Source organism: Ochotona princeps, chromosome 4 (assembly GCF_030435755.1).
Source record: "Ochotona princeps isolate mOchPri1 chromosome 4, mOchPri1.hap1, whole genome shotgun sequence".
In the NCBI taxonomy this organism is placed as follows: Eukaryota; Metazoa; Chordata; class Mammalia; order Lagomorpha; family Ochotonidae; genus Ochotona; species Ochotona princeps.
The window spans coordinates 63,442,824-63,470,688 of record NC_080835.1 but is presented as its reverse complement, the minus strand read 5'-3'; the positions used below and the strand labels follow the sequence as shown (position 1 = coordinate 63,470,688).

The following is a 27,865-nucleotide window of genomic DNA, read 5'->3' as shown; positions in this document are numbered from 1 at the left end:
TCCTCATCGATAGGAATCCTTGGCATGCAAATAGTAAGAAAAAATAACAGGGACGCCTAAGGGAAAGTGAAGTTGAGGCATTTCTTTAACTAACTGTTCTAGATGCTGTATGTAAAGGTAATGTCAGGAGAGTACTTTGGCAGTACTTTGAGAATATGAATATCTACATGTGTGCTGACTTAATTGAACCCTAAGTGTATGTCTTAAGGAACTTTTATATACTTGTACCTGGAGCTCAAGTATGAAGAAGTTAGTACAACATTGTTAATATTAATGAGAGTTTGGCAAAAACCTGAAATATCCTTAAGAAATGGATACATAATGGTATGTTAGATCAGTGGAATTCTAGAACATTATTTAAAATGAATGGAATAACTCTTGGGAAGAAGCTGAGTTGAAAAGCATGCTGTAAAATAGTATAGAATGTGAGTTTAAAGTAGAAAGCAAAATTACATCTAGTTTTCTACTTCAGAATAATGATCAGCATTGTAGTAAGATGAATGGAAATGATATTGAAGGTATGTGTGCCTTCAGTGCAGTCTGTAAAGTTTGGAGTTTTAACGTAATTTGATGTGCATATGCCAATGTGTTTAATCTAGGCATTGGGTAAGAGATTTTCTTTAACATTGCTCTCTTATATAACTAGAATTTTTTTAAGTTGCAAAGTTTGGGATGCCAGGTAGGTCACTGTTTCAAATACAGGTAACATCTTAGTTCTAGTCAAGAACAGCTACAGTAAAAACAAAATTGCTGATACTAGTTTAAAAATGCCTGTTTCCTTTTATTATGCCATTAATAGTTGTAGCTATAGGCATTATAACTCTTACAATGCTAACAAAAAAGTCTGTATTGGTTATAGGTTTAATAACTAGTTACAAAAAGAGTAAAGGTGAAAAGTTTAAACTAGGTAGACCAAAAATGTATTAACCATTAACTTTTCCTCCTAGCTTTCAAATTCAAGTTTATGATATGGCATGTGCCTTAATTTGAACTAATTTTTCTTTTTTTTTTTTTTTTTTTGCTCCCAGCGCTTCATTCAGTATTTGGCTTCAAGAAACACGTTGTTTAACTTAAGCAATTTTTTGGATAAAAGTGGATTGCAAGGTAAAAAGAACTAATTAAAAAAACAAGTTTAATGTCACCAAGTGGTTACTGTATAATTAAAATTCTTGTTTTTTAGAATATGCTGTTTTAAACCTCGCATTTTAGTGATAATTGCAGGAAAGAAAAGCTGTGTTGCTATATGAACTTGAGTACTCTCCTGCACCTCTCTACGCTTGTAACATTAGGAGCAGTGAAAGCATCTTCCCAACAGGATTGTGATGAAGCTTGTTAACATAGTCAGGACATGTTAGAGTGTCTGGTACACAAGATGCACTCTGTATTTGCGTTTTTTGTTACATTTTATGCTTCAAGAAATGATTTGGGAATAATTTGTAGTAATTAAGGTGTGTGTGGCATTATTAAGATGAATTGCTCATTGATACTACTTTTTAAAAATTTTACTTGAAATTGCTATAGTCTGGCTGTAGCACTTTCTATATTGATGTGCTGTGTTGTATTAGTTCCTGAACTACGCTGTTAGTGTTTTAATATTGTAGCTCTGGAGAGAAATTCAAGAGTGACACACCAAACAACTGGAATTATTAAGTGAGGCTCAATCTGTGAACTGTCTTTAGAGAAGACAGTTTGAGGGATGGGGTTTGAGAGATGGATGAAGAAGGTGAGTTGGTTTCAGTACAGATACACAGATGTGTGTGGATGTAGAAGTGCTTGGAATATTTAAAACTTACAGAGTGAAGCAATGTGAATAGAATGTGTGGAAGGTATATTGGAGAACATGTACTGTCAAATAGCGTTCAGGAAGCTGTTCAGAGCCAAAATCAGGCACAAAAAATTTTGATGGAGTTCATAATGGGAAGCTATCGCTGGTTTTCTGAGTTGAGGGATGAGGGGAGAGGGAAGTATGTCTTATAAAGAAAGTATCATTGCTCAGTCAGGTTGGAACAGAGTGGACCAAGTCTTGAAGATGTTGAGACTGTTCCAGTCATCGCTCTGGTCATCTAGTGGAGAGTTAATGAGGGCCTGAACTGTGGTTCTTGTGGAGGTAAAATCAATGGAATTGAGTAAACAACTGCATTTGGGGTTAGGGGCTGTCCAGTCCAGTTCAATGCCTTTTTCTATTATTTTTTTTAAATTTTTTTAATTTGTAGTTGGAAGTGTCACTTAGACTGGATTGAATACTCGAGAGATTCTGGTAGACTAATCTAGGATCCACTGTTAACATGTGTTTTAATAAGAGTTACAGTTCACCATATTAAAGGCAGAAAGAATGTGGAAAGTGATAAGTATGAGGCACAGCTCAAGAGCTCAGTTTAAGTAGTGAGTTGTGAAATCCAGTTGCTTTATCTTTTTTTGGGATGGTGGAAGATAATTGTTGTTTGGTATTGTCTTTTTAAAGTAGCAGAGTTCATCAAATCAATTTGCTAGTAAAGATAAGTTAAGATGGATAATTTTTTGGAAAGGAACAAGAATTTGTAGACATCCTTGAGGCACAAATTAGTAAATATACAAGGTGTTTGTTGGTTTTAAGTAATTTTAATTAAATTTTATGTTGGGGAAGTTTCCAGATCATCATTTTTGATGAACTAAAATCTTAGAATGCATTTAGAAAGTTTTATTCAGAACATTAATATAATTAAATTTTTTATGCACTAAACTTGAATACTGGTATTTTTGCTGTACTGTGCAGTAATTTTCTATACCTTTTCTTTTAAAAGGTTGACACTTAAGTTTTGTTGTAAATTAATATCTCATGAGTCTATATATAAAAATGATAAAGTTGATTATTTGAGGAAGGGGATGATAGTTCCATAGAATATCAAATTTCAGTTGATATGTTACCAGGTTGGGTAAGAGAACAAGTGCTTACAATTCATGATGAATAAAGATGATAAATGTTGATCATAAGTATAATAGATTTCTTATTTTAGTGAATTTCTAAGAAAAAACAATTTCGAATGACATGCGTATGACATAGCTAATCTTAAAAATGGAAAATCTTAAAGAATTTATTTTGTATTGTTAATTAACTTAATTTACATCACTAAATTGAATTGGAGTATTATTTGACCATTAAATAAATACTTTTTCTAGGCAAATTATGGTATAATTACTTATGAAAACTTTTTTCTTTTCTTACAGGGTATGATATGTCTACGTTTATTAGGAGATATAGTAGATACTTAAATGAAAAAGCAGTTTCATATAGACAAGTTGCATTTGATTTCACGAAAGTGAAGCGAGGGTGAGTTAAGCTTTGTTTGCATCTAATGAAAAGATTAAAATGTAAAATAAGAATTGTGAGTGAATAAGAAGTTTGTAATTATATAACCAAATTTATAATTTGAGTGTGATTTTAGAATTTTGGTTACTTTCAAAATAGTAGCTTCATTTTTCTTTGAAGAGCTATGTCAGGTAATTTTTGTACTAGGATTTTGCTGAAATTTATTTTTAATAGCGTTTTTGAAATGTAGCTCACATAGCATAAGTCACTCCCTTTCAGTGTGCATTTCCCTGATTTTTACAGTACCTACTATATTGTGCTGTGTCATCACTGTTTAATTCCACAGCATAACCATTAGTCCAGAAAGAAACCCCTGCCTGTTAATGATTTCCCATTCCTAGTTCTTAGATTATAAACAAACTTTCCATCTCTGAAATACAGATTAATAATCATTTTATGAGTATTTTGTGTGAGATCTTACAGTATGTGTCCTTTTTTGTCTGATCTTTTCACTCAATATATAATGTAGGTAAGTTGCCACATTTATGTTTTGGCATATTCAAGGATTTCACTTCTTTTTATGGAAATAGTTAATTGAATGGATATAAACTACAGGTTATTTATGTAACTGTGTTTTCTACTTTTTGACTACTGAGAGTAATTCTGCAATTAACAGTAATGTTCAAGATGTTGAGTCAGAAGGTACCTGCTATGTGTAAAATGTTGGAAAACTGTGATAATTTTTGAAAACAGGTTAGCCATTTTATATACCTAGTCAGCATTATGTGAAGGTTCCAGTTTTTGCATTTTTTTAAATTATTTATTATTTAACTTCATTAATTACATTGTATTATGTGACACAGTTACATAGATACTTGGGTTCTCCCCACCCCTCCCCAAACCCTCCCACCATGGTGGATTCCTCCACCTTGTTGCATAACCACAGCTCAAGTTCAGTTGAGATTCCCCCATTGCAAGCGTATACCAAACATAGAGTCCAGCATCTTATTCTCCAGTCAAGTTCAACGGCTTCTTAGGGAGACCCTCTCTGGTCTGAAGACAGAGCCAGCAGAGTATCATCCCAGTCAATTGAAAGCTCCAACATACCATCAGCAAAAATTTACATCATTATGGAATTAATTGACATAGTAATGAGTAACCAATATGTTAAAGATAAATGCGAGTTCCCAGCCACCTTCTGTGACCACCTCACCTATACTTCAATTTTAGTTTATACACAACATATAACATTCATAACATAACATGTTATACATAACATCATATCATCTTAAATTAAGGCAAACATGTGGTATTTAACCTTTTGGGATTGGCTCATTTCCCTTAGCATTGTGGTTTCCAGTTTGGCCCATTTGGCCACAAAGAACTGCATTTTGTTTTTTTTAATAGCTGAGTAGTATTCCATGGAGTAGATGAACCATAGCTTTCTTATCCAATCCTCTGTTGATGGGCATTTTGGTTGCTTCCATGTTTTTGCAATTACTGATTGTGCTGCTATGAGCATAGGAGTGCATGTTGGTTTCTCATAAAACAAGTGTTCTGGATATATTCCTAAGAGTGCTATTGCTGGATCATACGGTATGTTGAATTTGAGTTGTTTGAATATTCTCCATACTGATTTCCATAGAGGCTGTACCAGCCTGCAGCCCCACCAGCAGTGGAGTAGGGATCCCTTTTCCCGCAACCTCGCCAACAAGTGTTGGTGCTTTTATTCATGTGGGCCAGTCTTACTGGCGTCAGGTGGTACCTCATTGATGTTTTAATTTGGATTTCCCTTATTGCCAGGGAACTTGAGCATCTTTTCATATGTTTATTTGCCATTTTGGTTTGTTCCTTTGTGAAGTGTCTGCCCATTTCCCGTGCCCATTTCTTGAGTGGCTTGTTTGTTTTGACATTTTGGTTGTTTTGTAGCTCTTTGTATATTCTGGAGATCAGCCCTCTATCACCTATGTCGTGTGCGAAGATCTTCTCCCATTCTGTGGGTTGCCTTTTTACTTTGTTGATTGTTTCTCTAGCTGTACAGAAGCTTCTTAGTTTGATGAGGTCCCAATTGTTTATTTTGGTCTTGATTTCTACTGCATTTGGAGTCTTTTTTAGGAAGTGAGGGCCTACCCCTAAGTGTTGCAGTGTGTTTCCAACATTTTCTTCCAAAAGTTTGAAGGTTTTTGGATGTAGGTTTAGATCTGTTATCCATTTAGATCTGATCTTAGTGTATGGTGAGAGGTGTGGATCTATCTTTTTGTTTCTGCAGGCTATTAACCAGTTGTCCCAACAGCATTTATTGAACAGACCTTCCCATTTGCCTGGATTGTCATTTGTCTTTTTGTCAAAGATTATTTGGCTGTACCTGTTTGGGTTTCCTTCTGGTGTTTCTATTCTGCTCCATTGATCTTCCTCTCTATCTTTGTGCCAGTACCACGCTGTTTTGATAACCACTGCCCTATAGTATGTCCAGAGGTCCGGAACTGTGATTCCCCCTGCTAACTTCCTGTTCTTCAGGATGGTTCTAGCTATCCGTGGTTTTTTGTGCTTCCAGATGAACCTTTGGATCATTGTTTCCAGTTCCATGAAGAATGTTTTGGGCAATTTGATTGGGATTGCGTTGAATGTATATATTGCTTTTGGCAATATAGACATTTTAATGATATTGATTTTACCTATCCAGGAGCATGGGATGTTACTCCATCTTTTGATGTCTTGTTCAATTTCTTTTTTAAGTAGTTTGTAGTTTTCTTCAAATAAGTCTCCTACATTTTTGGTTAGATTTATTCCCAGATATTTCATACTTTTCTCTGTTATTTTGAATGGTATCTTGCTGGTTAAATCTTTTTCCATCTTGGGGCTGTTCGCATACACTATGGCTGTTGATTTTTGTTCATTAATTTTGTACCCTGCCACTCTACCAAACTCTCGTACAAGTTCTAGCAGTCTCTGTATTGAGTCTCTTGGCTCTTGGTTTTTCTTTAGCCTATTAACTGTGTGTAAATAGTATTCTGTGATTTTTGGCTTGTATTTCTGTGATGGCTAGGATTGAACATCCTTTTATGTGCCAGTTAGCCATTCGCCTATCTTTGGGAAAATGCTTTTTTTGCCCATTTTTAAATTTTGCTGTTTTTTTTTTAATTATTGTTGGATTGTGAAAGATTTTTTTAAAGCCCCCCCCCCCCATTCCCATTTTCTGTAGTTTCAGTTATCCATGGTCAGTGTGGTCCCTTAAAGTATTAAATTTAGTTTCAGAAATAAACGATGCTTATGTTTCGGTAGTATGTTAGTCGGTGCAGCATGATGAAATCTTTTACCATCTTATTCCATGAGTCCTGTCTTTGTTCATTGTATTCATAATGTATATTCTGTCTGTCTGCAGTCACCAAGTATATGTAGGGTTTATGCTTCCCCCATTTTGACATTCAGCGGGAGTTTGAAATGTATCATCTATGGCTAAGGCAGTGCTACTGTGCATCCCAAACGTCAGTCATTACGTTTGATTTGCGAATATTTTCTCCTCTCTGTAGTTTCTTTCTTTACTATGTGATTGTGTCCTTTGTAGAACAAAAATTTTTCATTTTGCATACGTACTATCAAAGCAAACACAAAAGCCTTTAGTTCTGATAGTCCAATTCATCTGTTTGTTTCTTTGGTTCCTTCTGTTCTTGGCTTTGTGCCTGAGGAAATATAATTTAACCCAAGTCACAAAAATTTACTGTCATGTTTTAAGAATTTTGTAACTTTAGCTCAGATAGTTATGTGTTTAGAATTCAGTTTTTGTATGTGGTATGATGTATGCAGGTATAATGTCATTCTTTTGTATGGATATTCAGCTCTCCAAGAAGCATTTTATGGAAAGAATATTCTTTCTCCCATTAACCTTCAGTAAAGTGTTCTTCATTTCTGAACTTGCTGTATTTTGTTGATCTAGATATCTTTATATCTGTACCACACTATCCTGATTACTGTTGCTGAGATTTGGTAGGGATAATATTGAATCTGTATTTCAGTTTGGGAAGTATTGTCATCGTAACATTAAATTTCTAGTGCACAGAGATGTGATATTTTCTTTTTATTTGGACTTTTTTGGTGCTATTTTGTGTTAAGATTCCTTTTAGTCTTGAATATATGAACCATAGTTTTTGGTGTATCTTTAATAACCGTCATCTTTGTGTGTGAACCTGATTCACATAAATGATAGAATCATTGCTTCATACTTGATAATGATTCATTTTTTTCTATCTGAAATATTTGAAGAACCCTAGGGAAAAAGTCACTAAATACATTTTAATATGACATTGATCACCTGATCTGAGGGCAAATTTACACGAATAGAAATACCCTGATGATGAATGCCTTTCTGAGTTGCTCTGCTGTTCAAATATTAATTTTTTAAGAGACAGACATTCAGGGCCCAGCGTGATAGCCTAGTGGCTGAAGTCGTTGCATTGCGTGCTCCCAACCACAAGGATTCCTGTTCGTATCCCGGCTGCTGCAATTCCCATTCAGCTCCCTGCTTGTGGCCTGGAAAAGCAGTAGAGGATGGCCAAAGGCCTTGAGTCCCTGCACACATGTGGGAGACCAAGAAAAAACTCTGGCTTTGGCGAGGCTTTTCTCCGACTGTTGCGGCTTCTTGGGGAGTGAAACAGCGGATGGAAGATCTTTCTTTCTGTATCTCCTCCTCTGTATATCTGCCATTCCAGTAAAAAATAAAGCAAAATAAAAGAGAAAAAACGAGAGAGACAGAGAATCCGAGAAGAGGAAGATAAAAATGAGTGAGTTCAAATTGACTGGTTTGTTTCTCAAATTACTGCAGCAGCTGGGGCTGGGTCAGGTTGAAGCTGTGAAGGTGGATCTCAGTCCAGGCCTCACGTGTGGTTGGCAGGCACTCAACTGCTTGAACCATCACCTGCTGCCTCCTCCAGTCTGCTTTAAAGCTGAACATAAATGCTTTATGTCAGCATTCCAAATTAATCAGATAATAACTATTTGCAACTCACCAGAATAATGTTAAAAGCCCATGGGCTTTCCTAGTTGGGTGATTCTAGTTTTTTTTTTTTTTTAAAGATTTATTTATTTTATTACAAAGTCAGATATACAGAGAGGAGGAGAGACAGAGAGGAAGATCTTCCGTCCGATGATTCACTCCCCAAGTGAGCCATAATGGGCCGGTGCCCGCCGATCCGAAGCCGGGAAGCAGGAACCTCTTCCGGGTCTCCCACGCGGGTGCAGGGTCCCAAAGCTTTGGCCCGTCCTCGATTGCTTTCCCAGGCCACAAGCAGGGAGCTGCATGGGAAGTGGAACTGCCGGGATTAGAACCGGCGCCCATATGGGATCCCGGGGCGTTGAAGGCGAGGACTTTAGCCACTAGGCCAGCACGCCAGGCCCTGAATCTAGTTTTGAATTCTAGTTTCATTTCAGTTAGATAAAGGTCATTATAATAAGGTGTTTCAGTCAGCTTACTGACATTGAATAATGTCCCTTCAAGAAATCTGAGAGTATTACAGACAACTTTATACTTAGAAACTCTACAAGTTGTTTGCTTAATCAGATTTACTCTCTGGCTACACACACACACACACACACACACATACACACTATGTCACAACTTTAACATCTCTTACTAAAGCTAGTGAGATTTTTGTACCAGTTTTGTGAAGTTATAGTTTGATACTGCTTTCGTTTTTCTATGTTAAGAAATATCTACCTGGAAATTAAAAATATGTACTGCTCGTTTGCTCCCTAAATGTCCATGTCCATGGTGGCCATTGCTGGGCTGGTGTGAATCCAAGAATCAGCAGCTTTTTCCAGGTCTCCTGTGTGGGTACAGGGACCCTTGCACTTGAGCCATTTTCTACTGCGTTTGCTGGAGCATTATCAGAGAACTAGATCAGAGGTAGAGTAGCGGAAATTGAACTGTACCATTATGGGATGCTGATGCCTCAGGTGGAGGTTTAGCATACTGTACCATGGCTCTAGCCCCTTTTATTACTCATTTTTAAAAAGTTTTATTTATTTGAAAAGCAGGGAGAAAATGTAAGAGAGAGACAAAGATCTTCCTCTGTTGGTTCACTCACCAAATACCTGCTAGGAGCCTGAATCTGTTCAGTTCTACCAAACTGGTGGGAGGCTCAAGTACTTGGATCTTCATCAGCTGCTTTCCCAGGTGCATTAGAAGGAAGTTGGATTGAAAGTACAGCAGGATTGGCACTTTGATATGATACTTTCTCCCTCCACCCACTGCTCCCACTTTTTATTTTGACTGGTTGTTTGAAATAGGACATGTCTTGTTGTTTAAAGTTTTTTTTTTCCCACAAAATCTATTCGTAAAGCTTCAGGTTCAATAATGGCTCAAATATGTAATCTTTCATAGCAACTTTTGATCTTTGTTTCAAGCATGGATCCAGATGGAAGTTGGAAATGTGGGTTCAAAAGCAAATTTTCTTGCTTTTTTCTTTTTTTGGTAACAGGGCTGATGGAGTTATGAGAACAATGAATACAGAAAAACTCCTTAAAACAGTACCAATTATACAGAATCAGATGGATGCACTTCTTGATTTTAATGTAAGTTGATTATGCTTTGTAGTTTAGAATTTAAAAAAACATGACAGTTGATTAGCTTTTATACTTGCTAGTTTTTTTCTTCTTTGTTTAAAGATTTTGTGTAAATGTCCCCAGATTTTCTATTTTTATGTTTTAGATTTATTCTAATTTCTTAGAGGCCTTTCCTCTTCCTCTAGACTTTGAAGATATACAAGCCGATGATTGATTTGAAAATAATCTTTCTTTTGATAATGAAATTTAGATTTTAAAGGTGTATATGAATTTTCTTTATGAGTTACCAACTTCATGTTTCATTTCTATCTCCTTTGTAGGAATCACAGCAAAGCATGAGATTTATTCAGAAATACAGGGAAATTCTGTATAACAGTCCTTTATTACATAGGTTTTTATATAGCTATTAAGCATAATGTGTTCTTGGAATTTTTCTTTAAATAAATTTCCTTGAAGCAAATGCCATTTGTAATACATTACAAGGTTGTATTTTCAATTTTGCCATTTTTTTTGTAAGGCTGGGACATCTATTTTAAGATATTTATTTTAAAAATTAATATGAGTTGAAAAGTGGGAATGCAACAATTTCATGTCAAAAGAGAGTTTTGCTGTATTCACTATTAGTGTTTGAACATGTTTAGGGCAGGAAAAGGGTATGCTTTGGTCTCTATTAAATCTCTTTTGCCTAGACATGTGAACATATAACATCCAATATATAATAATCCTGTAGGCATTTTCATAAGCGGGTTTATCAAACTACTGCTGCTCACTGTTTTTGTAGAGTATTTTGTAACAGATAAAATTATATGACATTCAAATTTCAACGTCTTAGAACACACCAGGGCCACTGGTTTTTTATGTTGTCTGTGGCTGCTTTCATGTCATGATGGCACAGTTGATGAGCTATGCCAGAAACCATGTGACCCACAACCTCTAAAATTTGCTGAGTCCTGTTTTAGAATACATGCAAGATTAATATATTTACAGATCAGTGCTTTGATTTGTATAAGTATAGATGGGGAATTTCTGGCCTGCAGGCCATATAATACTTAGAAATTGTTTAATCTGGCCCTAACAAGGAAACCATAAAGAAGACTTAAATTTCTGTGATTATGATTTTTAAGTTGAAATTTCTATGGCCTGTGAATAATGTTACCTGTATCCACGTAGGCACTCGCAGAACAACAGTTACCTCTCCTGGTATAGCGGTAGCAAGGATCCAAATGTTAGTTTCTGCATTTATTGTGTTGTGAATTTCTATGAAATAATAATTGTGAATGTCTGAATGATTCAAAATTGACTGTTTTGTTAAAGGTTTTCTGGTTTTTTAATATTAACCACAGTAAGAGAGTGTGTGTTTATGTATCTGTTCATTTGTGAATCTGTTTCTGTAGGGTTGATGTAAAGAACATCTAATTTGTTGCTAATATTCCCAGTTTATATACATTTTTCACTTAATAAATTCCTTTTTTGCTTTATAATTGAAATACCCCATACATTAAAATGTACCCTATTAGATATTTTATAAATATATTTACTCTTTCTAGTTTCTCATTGAACTTTTTTTTTTTTTAAAGATTTATTCATTTTATTACAGCCAGATATACAGAGAGGAGGAGAGACAGAGAGGAAGATCTTCCGTCCGATGATTCACTCCCCAAGTGAGCACAACGGGCTGGTGCGCCAATCGATGCCGGGAACCTGGAACCTCTTCCAGGTCTCCCACGCGGGTGCAGGGTCCCAATGCATTGGGCCGTCCTCAACTGCTTTCCCAGCCACAAGCAGGGAGCTGGATGGGAAGTGGAGCTGCCGGGATTAGAACCGGCGCCCATATGGGATCCCGGGGCGTTGAAGGTGAGGACTTTAGCCTCTAGGCCACGCCGCCGGGCCCTTTCATTGAACTTTGTGCTTATGTTTTTTATACCCAACAATGTAAGTCAGTTTTTGTGCACTAGATATTTGTATTATCTAAAAAATAGCCTAAAATTAATTTGCTTTATCCCTTGATTTATTCATTCAGATAAAGCCAGGGTATAATTATAGTTTTCTTGAAAATGAATGCTAATTTTTGTTATAGCAAATTTTTTTAAGATGTATTTATTTATTTGAAAGGTGGAATTACATAGAGAAAATTTAGTCTTCTATCACCTGAGTCACCCCCAGAATGCTGCTAGCAGAATAAGGCCAGGATCCAGGAGCTTTATCCCAGTCTCCCACATGAGTGCAGAGCTGCTGGATCTTGAACTGGCACCCACATGGGAAGTTGGTGTTGAAGGCAATGGCTTAACTGTCTAGGCCACAAAGATGGCCCCCACAACATAGTTTAATAATAACAAGTATTTATTGCTTATATGCTAGCTAGTGTAGTAGACTATTTTTGTTAATTAATTTTTTCACTAATCATATGTAAAAAATCTGTTATTAACATTTTTTTAAAAATATATTTTATTTGATAGATGTGGGATGCCAGTGCTGCAAGCTGAGGATTAGCCTACTTATACCATGGTGCTGGCCCCCCGAAATTACCATTTTAGTGTTTATTTGTTTAAACATTTACTTATTTTTATTGGAAAGGGAGATTTTGCTGAGGGAAGGAAAGACAGATCTTTCCATCTGTTATTCTGCAAGATTTCAGAGAGAATTTTGTAAGTAGTAGTAGTTAAGTACTTAAGGAAAAAATTTTCTTCTATAATGCCTGAGGTTTGAATTTACTGGTTTTAATATGAAGGAGTCTTTGCCACCGTCATGTCAGATGATTAAATCATTCCCCATTTTATTCCAGGTTAATAGCAATGAACTTACAAATGGGGTAATAAATGCTGCCTTCATGCTCCTGTTCAAAGATGCCATTAGACTGTTTGCAGCATACAATGAAGGAATTATTAACCTGTTGGGTATGTACTACTGTAGTCTAAGAACATTTTATTTCTTGTTTTGTGTAGATAAATGGTATTGTCTGAATTATTACCTAAAGCTGTCTGAAAATTCACTGAGACATCCAGGTATTCATTTTACAAGTTTACTTGGAGAAAAAGGTTTTATATTTGACCATGTATATCCAAGTGATTAAATAGAAGCAGAATGTTCAGCTTGAAAGAACTTGATGTTTTTAGATATATTTTCTATGTATTATAAAAGTTTTTATAAATGTAAAATTCCCTTGTAAATAACTTGGGTTAGAATAATTAATTTTAAAAAAAAGATTTATTTATTTGAAAGCAGGGTTACAGAGAGTGAGGGAGAAATGGAGAGGAAGGTCTTCCATGCTCTGGTTCACTCCCCAAATGACTGTAGTGCCTGAATATTGTCCAGACTGAAGCTAGGGACCAGTGCTTCTTCCTGGTTTCCAACATGGATGCAGGGTCCTAAGAACATAGGCCGTTTTTCTCTGCTTTCTCAGGTACATTAGGAGAGAGCTGGGTCAGAAGTGGAGCAGCTGTAATTGAACTGGTGCCCATATGGGATGGTAGCATTGCAGGTAGTAGCACCACCAAACCAGTCCCAAGGTAGCTAATTTTATGTTATATATATTTTACCCCAACAAAAAATGGATAATACTGATATTTTTTTTGTACCAGAAAAATCTTATTTTGCACTTTCAATTGATTTTTTTTGTAAACCCAGTTTCAAAGTCAGTAATTATTTTCAAGGCAAGTGTTTGATTAGTGGTCAAGTTACTACTTGGGATCCCCCACAATCCGTGTCTGAGGGCCTGGGTTTGAATTCCAACTCCCCTCCCTATTTCAGGGTTCTGCTGATGCACATCCAAAAGAGGCATCATTTGATTGCACAAAATCTTGATACTGTATGACCTAAGATACATTAGATGTGGATTGAGTTCCTGGCTCTAGACACGGTCCTGTCCTAACCTCAAGTATTATGGGGAATGAACCAGTGGATAACTCTTTAATGATACCTTTTGCTTTTGAGATATTTTAGAAATTTGTGATGCTTTATTCTGTAGATAGCATATGTGGGATGCAATTGGTCTTGCCTAGAATACTCATTTTAATGGGATTTAAAATAGACTGTGAAGTACATTGAAGAATAAAGTATCAAATGTCAAATGCGTTCACTTCAGTGTGTTTGTTCACTGGTCTCTCATAAACTGTAAGAGTGTGTATTTATTCAGGAATACTTTAATTCAAGTGGATAGGGGAATTGAGCTTATTTATTTACTTTTTACAATTGAAAAATGCTTCTGTAAAGCTCCAGAAGGCACTGTTTCTACCATTTGATGAGTGTTTTTTTAAGTTTCTTTTTATTTTAAATAGCAGCCCTTTACTGTTTTGTTTTGTTTTGTTTGTTTTTTTATTTTTTTATGTGACATTTGTGTCTTGTGAAGCTTGAGTCCTTTATGTGATGCTGGTAAAAATACTTGGAAATAGACGTTGATGTCATTTAAATGGAGTAAATTTTGTGTGTTTACATGAAAATACACATTTAAGTAATTATGAGGGAAGAAGTGTTGAACAAACTAGTAAAAAATTTTTTGATTTTCAGTATCATAGTAGTGACATAAGATTTTGTAACTGGTACTTTTTGGCAGGCTGTGTGTAAATTCTTTGAGAGACCTATATGATCTCTCTCTAGTTGTTATTTATTCTCATTAGTGGCCATTTTATTTTTTATGGGTAAACTAGACTGTTTTACCATTTACTTTTAACAGAAAAATATTTTGATATGAAAAAGAACCAGTGCAAAGAAGGTCTTGATATCTATAAGAAGTTCCTGACTAGAATGACAAGAATCTCAGAGTTTCTCAAAGTTGCAGAGGTAAAGTATCTATAAGTAACTATGTGTGTGAGCATGAATTCTGAAGAAATTATTCGTAGTTTAAATGAAAGCAAATTCTAAGAAAGGGCTTCAGAAAGTTCCTGGTGAAATGGTATTAAAGGTTTATACAAATTTTCCGCACACATTTTGAAGCTCTGTCTTCAATATTCCATTGTTAATATATGGTAATGAATTTGTGTTATGTGAATATACTTAATGAAATATATATTGTGTATTTAATTCAGTGTTGAGCATTGAAAGAATGTATTTTAAAAGTGTGTACTTATAAAATTAGGTGGATGTCATTTTATGGTGCTGGTGATTTTTATAGTTAGAAATAGACTTGTATTTTAGAAGGTTTATTCTGTTAAATTTGGTAGAAAATAGTGTCAGTGTAAGTCCTTTCACTTCGGTGAGATATGCTAACTGTAGGTACAAATTGAAAGTGATTTGGTTCTACAAAAGTGCTGTACTGTGCATTATCATTTTTAAAAAAATATTTAATTTATTTTTATTGGAAAGTCAGATAAATAGAGAGGAGGAAAGAGAAAGGAAGTTTTTCAATCTGAAGATTCACTCCCCAAGTTGCTTCAACGACTGGAGCTGCACCAATCTGAAACCAGGAGCCTTTTCCGGGTCTGCCACACTGGTGCAGGGTCCCAAAATTTGGGCCATCCTCAACTGCTGTCCCAGGCCACAAGCAGGGAGCTGGATGGGGAGCAGTGCTGCAGGGATTAGAACTGGCGTCCATATGGGATCCCTGCGCGTGCAAGGCGAGAACTTGGCCTTTACACTACCACGCCAGGCTCTGTATTATTATTAAGGAAGCTGTGAATGTAGACTAGAAGGTAATCTACTTTTACAAGCTAAAAAGTAGTTTTCTGAAACTCTCAGAAGGCAATTATATTTCTTATAGGCATTATCTTTGTAGCGCAGAGGCAAGAACTTAAGAGTTTTTTGTTTTGTTTTCTCTTTATCCATTGTATACCTTTCACTGTAGAGAAATTTTTCTAGAATAATTTGTTCAGCTGCTATCAGTGTAGTTACTTTAGAACTAGCATGGTAGTGATTTTAGATTCGACTGCTTTAATGAGATTTTATTCTGTAGCAAAAAATAGGATGAGACATTTGAAGGAAATAGCCTTGTTAATGTGCTGTTTTTGTAAAACCTATTGAGTTTTTTTGGATTTAAAAATTGTTCAAAGAGAAATTAGAGGCTTTTTCCCCCCTCCATTTCTTTAGGTTCACTGCCATGCTGAAACCAGAGGCATTGTTTATGTTTGAAAGTTAGGCGGGCAGACACCAAGCCACAACCCCACACCCACTCAACTAATGGCTTTCATCTGGTTCACTTCCCAATTTTCCATAGCAGCTAAGGCAGGACCAGTGAACTGAGAGCCTGATCCTGCTTGTGGCAGGAACATAACTACTTCAGTTGTGCTGTGCTACCTCCCAAGGTTTAAATTAACACATGAAGCTGGAATCAGAATTAGAATCAAACGCATAGTGAGGACTCAAACTGATACACTGTAGTATGGAACTTGTATCCCAGGCAGTGGATCACCTGGAAATTGCCTAAAAAGCATCAAAGTTGTTGGGGTTGTGTTGTGGAGACAGTTATGTTAAATATCATTTTATGTTTGTATGAAATATCTTCCTGAGTCAACATAACTTTTCAACCTGTAGTAATATGCAGGGTAAAGATATTTTAGGAAGACAAAGTTAATGTCATTTGTTGAACTTTTTGTGCCTCAAGGAACTTGTTCAAGGAAATTGTTCACTTTATAGTTTTGCTATAGTGTTTTTATGTCTGACACATAACTGGATTTTTTTTCAGATTGTGTCAAAATAGACTATAAAGATGTTCAGAAGACATGAGAATGGTAACTTAAAAGATGTTTGAATTTCTACCTCAAGTTCCCCTCCTGTCAGAACTTCTAGAGCCATCAAAAAATATCAAAGCCGTTAGAACTGATTTTTTGATTTTTTAAAGTGAATCTGACATGTTAACATTAACTATAGATGTCATTTGTGTTAGATGTAATTTATAAATCATTTTCATGATAATTTTACATGTTAAATGCAATGCTGTTTTTTCTTACAGCAAGTTGGAATTGACAGAGGTGATATACCAGACCTTTCACAGGTAAATGTCCTCTTAAAATATCAATCATTGTCTGTTCTCTGTGTTTGCTGTGGGGAGTACTAAGATCAGTAATATGCATTCCTTGCTGACAAGGAGATCAGTGTAATTTTTCTTGACAGATTTTAGTATTTTGATACACTGCTAAATATCATTCTAGCATTATAATCACACAAAATTATTCTTATGATAGCCGAACACACTATACTATTACTTTCTTTGTTACCTTTCATCTCTTGTTTCCCCTTGTCATCATTAAGGAAGAAAGAAGAAACCTTTGGAAATGAACTTAGATTTTACAGAGAGATTATTTTTCCTGTTACTTACCAGAATGGGTTATTTAAACTTTCTGCTTTGGCTGTTTGACTCAGGTAATAGAGCATTAAATAGGATAAACCTCAAGACATAATAGGGGTCAGAGGAACAGGCTTTGGAGTGAGACTGAATCATGGTTGTACCATTAGTTGGTCATGTGACTTTAGGGGAAATTACTCTATACTTTAGTTTTCTCATCTATAAAATGGAAATAATGCAGTATATACTTTATATGATAGCTTGGGAAATTATATGATGTAAAAACCTTTAAAACATTAACTGATGTTATCTGCGATTGTGTGTTTACAATCGTCATTTTAAAAAGTTTTGTGTAAGAAAGCTATGGTTCATCTACTCCATGGAATACTACTCAGCTATTAAAAACAACAAAATGCAGTTCTTTGTGGCCAAATGGGCTCAGCTGGAAACCATTATGCTAAGGGAAATGAGCCAATCGCAAAAGGTTAGATACCACATGTTTGCCTTAATTTAAGATGACATGATGTCAATATGAAAAACAGTATATGTAAAATGTAATACTATAATGAAAATAGACATGAAACAGCTGAGTGGTAGCCTATGGCCATTTTAAGGTGTATAGAATCCGGTCATGTATAAACCAAAGTTGAAGTGTTGGCGAAGGAGTCACAGTATGTGGTAAAGAACTTGCATTTTTTTTTTACATGTTGGTTGCTCAATACTACGTCAGTTAATTCCATGACTTTGAAAATTGTTGCTGATGTTATGTTGGGGCTTTTAATTGATAAGGGATGGTGCTCTGCCGGCTCTACCTTCAGACCAGAGATGGTCTCCCCAACAAGCCGTTGAATTTGTCTGGGCAATGAGATGCTGGACTCTATGCTTGGTATATGCTTGCAATGAAAGAATCTCAACTGAAAAAAAAAAAGTTTTGTGAAAGACACATTCATACTGTAGATTTTTTTTTACTTTGTTCACAGCGCTTTTAAACTGACTGTAAAGAAACAGACAAAATACCTTCCACCAAAGAACCATCCTTATACCATGTATATCAACTCTCTTCCTTAACAAGTGGCATCTCCTCTTACTTGTTTTATTTTGGTGCATCTTTTTAAATAATATCTCAACAGCTGTTACTGGGTTTCTCTGTACTTACTTTTAAGACATATCCCTGTTGCAAAGCTAATGATATACACTAGATCTAGTTAGAGAAAATAAGTGTATAAAGCACTCCTGCTTGTGTCCACGTGAGATAAATTGATTTCATTAAGATTTAGTAGAATATTCTCGGCTAAATATGAGATGAGTCATTACGTGAGCAGTGCACAGTATAAAGTGATGAACAGCTTTTGGATTCCCCTACTGTCAGTCCATTGTCATTCCAGCCTCCCCTGTATTTTGTTTAAAAATCATCAGCTTCGGGCAATATGTAAAGTTACATATTGTCTTCATGTATGCTATAATATTCATTGTATTAAATTGAGCAGGGTTGTCTGATCTCATCTCTAACTACTCTTTATTAGTGCTCTCCAAGCAGAGGAATTTTCTAGGCATTCTTCTGGTTATTCAGAAAATTTTCGAAAGTGAAGTAAACAAAGCTATAGTTAGAAAATAGTGGTGTAATGCAAAAGTAGAAATTTTAGGTTATTTTTCTTTTGTTATAAATTGCCCAATTAACATTAAATTTTCGTTACATTTCATAATGTGGAATTGACTTTTGGAGAAGAGCCAGATGTGTCTAACAGGAATCTGAGAAATGATTTATTAAAAAATGACTAGTTTGTCATTACTTCTGGTAGTTTTATTAAGACATAATTTACACTCTTCAAAAAAAAGGAACTGTAATTTGAATGACTGTAGCTTTAATCTAGGATTCAGTAGTAATTGCATTAGGTAGTCTCTAAAGTCAGACATAGCTTAGAACCTCTTTTTGGCTTCTGCTATGTGTCACATACATGATCTTGAATAAATTAATTTTCACTGTGTTTACTTGTTTGAAAATGGACATGTTAGTAATGTTTGCTTCTAAGGTTCAGTAATTACATACAATACCTAGCACGTTGATTCCTCTGAGAAGAGCCTTTTAATGAATGTTACCTCTACTATAACATTCCTATCATCAAAATAAAATTCTTGACAGTACTGTGCCTACATTTTACTTGGGATAAGGAAAAGTCACGATTCAACATACACATCAGTTTTACAAATACTTGGTCTTAAATGATGTTTTACTGCATCTCCCTTGTGTTAAGTTTTAGTATTTACTGTTTAGGGGAAATGCTGGGTAAAAGAAGTTTTCAAAGTTAAAATTGTTGATGTTGCCATCTGTGCTTTTAGATTATGTAAGCCAGAAACTGGATGCCAGGCAATAATTATTTGGAATTAAGTGAATGCCATTGATGTATTTGCTCTACTTAGAGTTAGTGAACAGCTTTTTTCCTGGACACTGACAGATTTTCCTTTTGAAAATAACTTTTCTTTATATTGAGATTTGGATATGTCACAGAGTTTAAGAAAAAGCCATTTAAACATTCAAGGGGTACCAGAACACTGTTCAAGACAAGATCAGGGCCGTTACCACAATCTCTTTAACATAAATTCAGCATTGCTAATTCTGAAATGTCCCAAAATCTAAAATTTTTTGAGTGGTAACATGGTGCTGTCAGTGGAAAATGACACACTTGATCTCACATGACAGGCTGCAGTCAAAGCACAGGCCTAACAAAAATATTGTATAAAATTATATATAGGGTAATCATGTTTGAATCACAGGTGTACTTCATATTTGACTGGATCTCATTCCCAAGATACTATATTATGCATGTGCAAATAGTAAAAGATCTGAGAGACTTTTGATCCCAAACAGTTCAGACGAGAGCTACCTGATAGTGTAATTTTATCATTTAATGAATGTAATATTAATGGAACCAAGCTAATTGTACATATAGTGGAATGACACTGAAAAGCTCAGTTTTCCTGCTATACTCACAATGCAGATCACTTCTAACACCTGGTCAGAATTTCTGTGCACATGCCAAGTAAGCAACCCATTTTGCAGTAATTAATATGTAAGGATTCCCTGATTCTATTCAGTTCTGAAACTATGTATTGGGATATAGTTTTAGATCCCACAGATTGACACTCCAATCCCTAATACTGCCCTCCTGCGGATGTCAATTGTAAGCCACAAGATGTTTTACACTGTGCTTATGATTAACTGGTTGTAAACTCAGGTTCCCACAACTCCCTCCTTATGTTTGATTAATTAACTTGAGTCACTCACGGAAGTCAGTTCACAGGTTTATTAGAAAAGACTCAGATTAAGAGATGCATAGGACAAGCCATGTGGGTAGTGGACTTCCATGATCGAAAAGGAGATATGAGATATAATCATTATGTTTGTATGGTGAGTGGGGAAACTTTGCAAGGCTTGTTGTTCAGCTTTTTGGACTCTCTAGGGTTTCTTACTCCTGGTTGTGGGACAGGATCCCTTTTGAAGGAAAAGATCTTAAGATCGGCTGGACAGAAAAGTTTGAGAATTCCTTTATGACCAATTTTCAAGATAGACAAGTGGGAGATTATTCTTAGTTTGTATGATCCACCTTGAGAAGAGAGATCAGCTTGTCTTGGGGAGGAAAAAGGAACAGCACAAAAAGGGGCAGAGGGGGATCCGAGAGAGACTTTGCTCTTGGAGGCCTGCCTGTAGGCCTGAAAAGCCTCAATGTTACTCTACTTGCTTGGGAAATAACGAGGACTGTGAGAGTTCTGAGTTGGAAGAAAACTAAAATTTGTGTATATCATATGAGCCTACACTTAATATCTGACTGCTTCTGCTCATCATGTTTCAGGATCTGTCCATGTTACTGAACAGATCAGTAATCTGTTTATTAATCCTGAAGCAGCATTCCATTATGTTAATTTACTACTTTTTTCCTCTGCCCATTTTGCAAGTCTTTGGGGTTATTTGTATTTTTTTTCCTTGATTAATTTTTCTCTGTGGACAGAGTTTGCATCTCTTATGTGTTAATATTAGCAACATTAGGTAATGTTTCTAGCCTGTTTAAATGTAGTCATTCTGGTGAGTGAACTGGTGTATTTCATCAGGATTATAATTTGCATTTCACCTGATGCTAGGCTTCAGTGTCATTCAAAAGTAATGCTTGGGTATTTTGAAGTAGTGAATTTCAGATGAACATAGTCTTGAGTTTCTGTATTTTTTGTGTTTTGATAATGTATTAATAGCTCCAGCTAGTCAATTTAATGTAATAATAATAAATTTGTTATTATTGAGGAGTGAACCATCAGATGGAAGATCTTCTCTGTCTCTCCTCCTCTGTGTATATCTGCCTTTCCAATAAAAATAAATCAATCTTTAAAAAAATTACTAAAATTCTGTTAATTAGTGCATGAGAAACTCAGCTATTATTGTTGGTCTCATTTGTTAGATTGTGCTGAATTATGCTGGCCAGTACATTGATTGTCATGACATTCTTAATGTTTGTACATTTCAGGCCCCCAGCAGTCTTCTTGATGCTTTGGAACAGCATTTAGCTTCCTTGGAAGGAAAGAAAATAAAAGATTCTACAGCTGCTAGCAGGTACATTCTTCATAAGGGCAAAGAGCAGAAACTATTTTTAAGCATTTCATTTTTCCTTATCTTTATTTGTAGTTTGTTTTGTTTATAGTAATCAACCCCACAAAATTGCTGTCAGGATCAATGGGTTAATACATGTGAATTCTGGGGATAGTTTCTGACCCTCTAAATAATGTTAGCATCTGTTAACATGAAAGCAACGACCTCTTTGGTTTATAAAGGTTTCTCTGAAACATCATAATGTGCTTATTTGTATGATTATAATTTTTGTGTTAATTGGATTAAAGTTCATGCTATCACTGTGAAATACAGTATACAGTTGTAACACCAAGATTCATCCTGGAGTATCTGAGATCAGATTTCATAATTTTTCTGTAGTGCCTGGTCATGGGATTAACCTTTTGTTAAGATTTCAGCTAATTTCCTACTTAAGACTTAGGAAACTGAAAAAAGCATAAATCATGATACCCATCTTATGTGTAACATGGTTTTGTGTTAGATGAATAGTTCTCTTTTCTTATATAGTCTTTCCTCTTAAATGTGTGCAAAATGGACATGCATAAATTGGAATTAAGGGTACCTCTAAGTCTGTTGATAATGTAAGTATAAAAAATTTTTATACCAAAATAGACTTGTTTATTAATTGCATTTTTGGGTAAACTTTTTCAAATGTCTTCATAGAATAAGAATTTTGCTCTGCTTCATTTTAGACCTTTCTTAATTGTTTAGAGTATTTCTTACTTTTAATAAGGTTTAAGTAATTGCTGCAGGAAAAAGCTATTAGATTTTAGTGGTTATTTTTATTCTGGAGTTTACACTTTGAATTTTCTAGTAGGTATGTAGAAGTACTGCAGAATTGTAAGACCCTGATTTTGGAAAAAAAATGGTCATGAAGTTGAATTACACAGATTCACCTCAGATATATAGCATGAAATTTGTTGAATATGTTTGAATTTCAATTTTTATTTTATGAGTTGAATGTTTTTGTTGGTTCACTTTTAATAATAATTGATTTTGCATAAAAGTACATGGTCATTTTTGCCACTTAAAGTGTTTTAAATGAAAACATGCTAATTTCTAAAACATGATACTCTTGTACATACTGCATCATGATACTTTTAAATGTCTTAAAGTTCAGATTGTAATTTGTACAAAGGTACTACACTATTGTGATAACATGAGAGGGAGGAAAGGACGGGGAGGGATGAATGACTGTCCTATAAAACTGTTTTGTAAAAAACTATAAAAATTTTTTTTTAAACTCCAAAGAAGACATTGATGTTTGATAAAAGCAAAATCAATAGTTATCATGGTAGATCTTTGGGTTTTAGAATTCTTTAACATATTTTTATCTATCCTAGAATTTAGAGGCAGGTGTTTTTGTGGAGAAGTTGTTGATGAAAGGAGATGGTTTGCTGTGAATTTTCCCTTGTGAGAAGATATATATTTTTAATGACATTTGAAAGGAATTTCTAAGTCAGCAGAAGGGCTCAAAACAGGAAGGTACCAGGTAGATTGGTGACTCAAAAAATATTTTTAAGAAATCTGAAATTCTCTGGGGCTGACATCTTTGTGTTGTTACAGGGGCATCGTATCCAGACTTGCATTATGTACTACTGGTACTCATTCTTTGATGTTCTTTTAGTAGCACTGTGAAAACCTAGATTGTAGAGTATTAGAGGATCTTACCCTGTGAAAAAACTCATTATTTTGTTCCATTAGGGTTTTCCTGGGACAGTATGAGCTCTTTCCCAATTGGATTGGCCTTCATTCAAGCGGTTTAGGAAAGGAAATGTCCTCCCACTTTGTTGGCAGTCCTTTGGAAGTCTAATACATACTCTTAACAAAAACATTCACTCTTTTTAAATAAAAAAATGTTCTAGTTGTTATAACCCTGTGTATCATTTGTTAGAATTTATCATCTGAAGTATTGATTTTGAGAGCATAAATTCATAATTGCAGTACCTATCCACACAAGGTTGCAAGACCATTTTATGTTTGTAATGTGCAGTGTTTACTGAAAATCCAGATTTTCTCTGTCCGATTATTCTAGGGCAACCACACTCTCCAATGCGGTCTCTTCCCTGGCAAGCACTGGTTTATCTTTGACCAAAGTGGATGAAAGGGAAAAACAGGCAGCGTTAGAGGAAGAACAGGCTCGTTTAAAAGCTTTAAAGGTAAATATGTGCGTTTGTTTTATTTTGCAAAGCTGATACAGATGTTCATAAGATAAAGGGTTCCATATACAAACTCAAAGTATTTAACAGATAGCTAATTCATGAACAAAAACTCAGTCTCATTTTTCATCCTGACGTGGAACAGCTGTGACTGAAACACAGAGTATGTGATCCAAAAAAAACTAGAAAGCATTTTTTAAGAGACTGTACAAAGTTGCTTTGTTTTTCGTTTCCTTATGTTAGTTCTTTTTCTCCATAGGAACAGCGCCTAAAAGAACTTGCAAAGAAACCTCATACCTCTTTAACAACTGCAGCGTCCCCTGTGTCCACCTCAGCAGGGGGGATAATGACTGCACCAGCCATTGACATATTTTCTACCCCTAGTTCTTCTAACAGGTAGGAGGGCAGGTTAAAAATATCTTTGAATATTTAGGTTCAAAGATTTGTAACAGAAAATTCTCAAACTTCAGGTTTACTTTGATTAGGATTTTGAAATTGTAGATTCAAACTAAAGCAATAGTGGTGTATTAGTATATGAGTGTAAAAGTTTAAATTCTGAATATTCAGGAATTAGAAGAAGACTAAATTAGTAATTTATAGTAGTTGGAATATAGTGACTGTCTCTGGGGAATATTTTCATTGTGTGAAAATTTTATGACTAAATACATTTATAAAGTATCTAGTATTTGAGACTATAAATGAGTATGCTATGCTATGTGTCTCTTCTGAAATGTTATTTAATTGGATATTACATGTCTCATATCTGTTGCTAGATGTTAAACTCTATAATGCACTGTAATAATTTCCAGATTTCTTGAAAGCAGTGCCTATCAGACCAACTTTTTAAAAAAAATATTTATTTCATTTTTATTTGAAAGGCAGATTTACAGAAGAAGAGTAAGAGAAATCCTCTGTCCACTGGTTCACTCCTAAAATGGTCACCATTAGCTGGAGCTGAGGCAGTCTGAAACCAGAAGCCAGAAGCCAGGAACTTGTTTGAGTCTCCCCTGTAGAACCATGGGCTCAAGAACTTGAGCCATTTTTTACTGCTTTGCCAGGCTGTAGGCAAGGAGCTGGATCAGAAGTAGAGCAGCTGGGACTCGAGCCAGCACCCATGTGAGATTCCAGTTCCATAAGCAGAGGCTTAGTGTACTACACCATAGCATCGCTCCACACCTCAACCAACTTTAATGTCATTGTCTAATGTAAGCTCCTTTACAATGAAATGTATGTTCAAGAAAAGTAGAAAATTGACTTTTCCCAAAATCTATTCTTTTACCTCAGAATAGCTTAAAGTAATTTAGAAGCCAGATTCTAACATGATTTCTGAGTGTGTTATTTTCTAATGTTAGAGAAAATCTTTCTGTTGGAGCTGACATTTAGCATAGTGGTTAAGACAACCATATCCCACATTGAAATTCTTGGGTTGCATTCTAATTCCCAGTTCCTGACTTCCATCTTCTGCCACCTGCTGGAGACCTAGTATTGTTCTGCTTCAGCTTTGGTCCAGCCTCAGCTTTTGCAGGAGTGAATCAACAAATGGAATTTACTGTCTTTCTGTTTGTATCTCAAATAAATACAGTTGGAAAAAAGAAAAAGAAAATAAAGGTATTTTGCACAGTAGTTAAGATTCCATTTGGGACTCTTACAGCCCATATTGGATTGCCAGGTTCAGTTCCTAATCTACTTCAGATTCAGCTTCCTGCTGTTGCCCACTTAGGGAGGCAGCAGCTGGTAGACAGGTACTTGGGTCCCTGCTATCCATGTGGGAGACGCTTGCTTTTGGCTTTTTCTAGTCTGGCTGTTGTGACAATTTGAGTAGTGCTCTGTGTAGATCTAAGATTTCAGTGTCTCTCTGCCTTTCAAATAAAATGGATATAATTTTCCTTTTTGTAAATGAGATAATGTATGGTTCGGACAGTGATTTTCATTCTCGAGCAATAGAATCAAATGGGGAGATTTTTTTGTTTCTGTCTTTTTAAAGATTTATTTTTCTTGGAAAGTCAGATTTAAAGAAAAGGAGAGACAGAAAGAAAAACCTTCAGTCTGCTGGTTCACTTCCCAAGTGGCTGCACTGGCTGGAGCTGAGCTGATCAGGAGCCCGGAGCTTCTTTCCAGATCTCCCATGTGGGTGCAGGTTCCCAAGGCTTTGGGCCATCCTACGCTGCTTTCCCTGGCCACAAGCAGGGAGCTGCAAGGGAAGTGGAGCACCCAGGACATGAACCTGCACCCATATGGTCCCCATCATTACTAGTGTAGCTGTTTAGCACAGTACTTAGAACATGGGAAATGTTCCATGGAGAATTGTGTGTATGGGGAGTGGTCTTGATTTTATTGTTGCTTGTTATTCTGTTCATTGATATTAAAATATCTTTTTCCCATCTATTGATTCCTGTGAAAGTTCAGTATGAGTTTCACTAACTGAACAGCCTGCTGCATGAATTCTCAATTGCTTCCTAACTCTTAGTACATATGTGTTGATACAGTGGCGTTCAACTACAGGTGTTCAGGTTTTCAAAGTTTTGCTTTTTTTTTTTTTAACAATTGGGGCTTTTTTACACTTACCTTTCTAATGTTTTTATTTTGGAAGTGAGTGGCTAATGTAACAGAGTTTACGTAGTAAATAAAAAATCTTTCCAAAATGCCTTCCTAGCACATCCAAGCTGCCAAATGACTTGCTTGATTTGCAACAGCCAACGTTTCACCCATCTATACATCCTATGTCAACTGCTTCTCAGGTAGCCAGTACATGGGGAGGTAAGCATTAATGAATTCTGTTTCAGGTGTGTATGGAAATCCCTTGTCATTAAGTGATACTTCACTTATTGATATAGTTTTTGATATGTGAGAGCTTGAGGAATTAAAATGGCAGTAACTTGATCCCTTGAAGACATTTTCATTTACTATAATTTTGAAATTTTCCTTTTAGTTAAGCAAGTTGAAATGAGGTTGAGAAGATAAAACTGAACATAAGAGGAAGTAACAGGTGTATGTATTAATGTAAAATTATGGTTTTAATGTTGAAATTTTATTGTCTAACCAGAAGGTACAAGGTGGCTAATTATATTTTGGTATAAGAGAAGAAAATTACGTTGAAGGGAAAAACTAAGTGTATACTCATTTGTAAGTCTGTTAAAAGATTCTAGTAAAAAATACATTTTGGAATAGTTAGGACAAACAGTGCTACTTGTGTTTTAAAATTGATTTATTTTAGACATGTAAGATTTTGGTATTCAAGCAATTTCCCCAATTACCAACACAAACGTTTGCTTCCCTTGAATAACCATTCCATAGTTGCGACTGTGGCTTCAAGTTTTGCTTAGGTATCTGATGTATTTTCAGATATTTGGTTAGTTTTATTTCTTTTGTTTGTACGTAAATACTGTTTTACAGTCATTAGAAAATCGCTTGAAGAGGGAGGAGATATTCTGAAGAAGAGTATACTGTAGAGAATGAGAAAATTCCTTAGAACCTACGTTGGCTCAAATGTAAAATGTGAATTGAGTCTTGTTTGTTGTAACAGATAAATTAATAACTAGTAAGTTTTTTAGAGCAGTGACAAAACTTTTCATCTTTACTTATATTTTAAGACTTCTTAAGGAGGTACTGTTTTACATATTAGGTTGTAAAGTGTGTAAAGCAGGGCTTTTAAAATGTTCTATTCATTTCTGTATTCCCATTGCTTAGAGTACCTCTTCATATATGAGAGGTGCTTTGTATATATTTGTTGAGTAAGTGGATATTTTCTCTTTATGACACAACTCACTTCTGTTGAAAGGTGAGGCAGGTAACAAAGATAGTGAAATACTGAAACAAGATTTTTTAGCCACTATTTGAGTTTTAATTTTATTAAAAAGAATTGATTCTAAAGGTATTTAGCTGAAGTTTATGATCTGTATAATTTCTAAAAATTGTGACATTATTTGAAGTTAATAACTGCCTTAAATTCTCAGAATAAATCTAAGGCAGCAGTTAAGTATCTTAATATTAAAGATACTTATAGAGTATTGCTAATTTTAAAAACCTGATAGGCCTTG

General features: G+C 35.3%; 1 protein-coding gene across 17 annotated transcripts in view; it reads left to right on the top strand.

The window, feature by feature from the left end:
- Nucleotides 1-27,865, top strand: part of PICALM (phosphatidylinositol binding clathrin assembly protein) — a 97,873-nt gene that overhangs the window by 30,506 nt on the left and 39,502 nt on the right. For 15 of the 17 annotated variants that reach the window (XM_058663696.1, XM_058663697.1, XM_058663699.1 and 12 more), the window contains exons 3-12: nt 1,029-1,104; nt 3,205-3,307; nt 9,760-9,853; nt 12,627-12,738; nt 14,514-14,620; nt 16,725-16,766; nt 21,569-21,654; nt 23,705-23,828; nt 24,088-24,224; nt 26,482-26,585. In XM_058663696.1, the coding sequence (XP_058519679.1) occupies nt 1,029-1,104; nt 3,205-3,307; nt 9,760-9,853; nt 12,627-12,738; nt 14,514-14,620; nt 16,725-16,766; nt 21,569-21,654; nt 23,705-23,828; nt 24,088-24,224; nt 26,482-26,585 (985 nt within the window). Of the gene's footprint in view, nt 1-1,028; nt 1,105-1,996; nt 2,108-3,204; nt 3,308-9,759; nt 9,854-12,626; nt 12,739-14,513; nt 14,621-16,724; nt 16,767-21,568; nt 21,655-23,704; nt 23,829-24,087; nt 24,225-26,481; nt 26,586-27,865 lie in introns of those variants that run through there. The other 2 variants (XM_058663703.1, XM_058663704.1) reach the window with 2 other exon arrangements.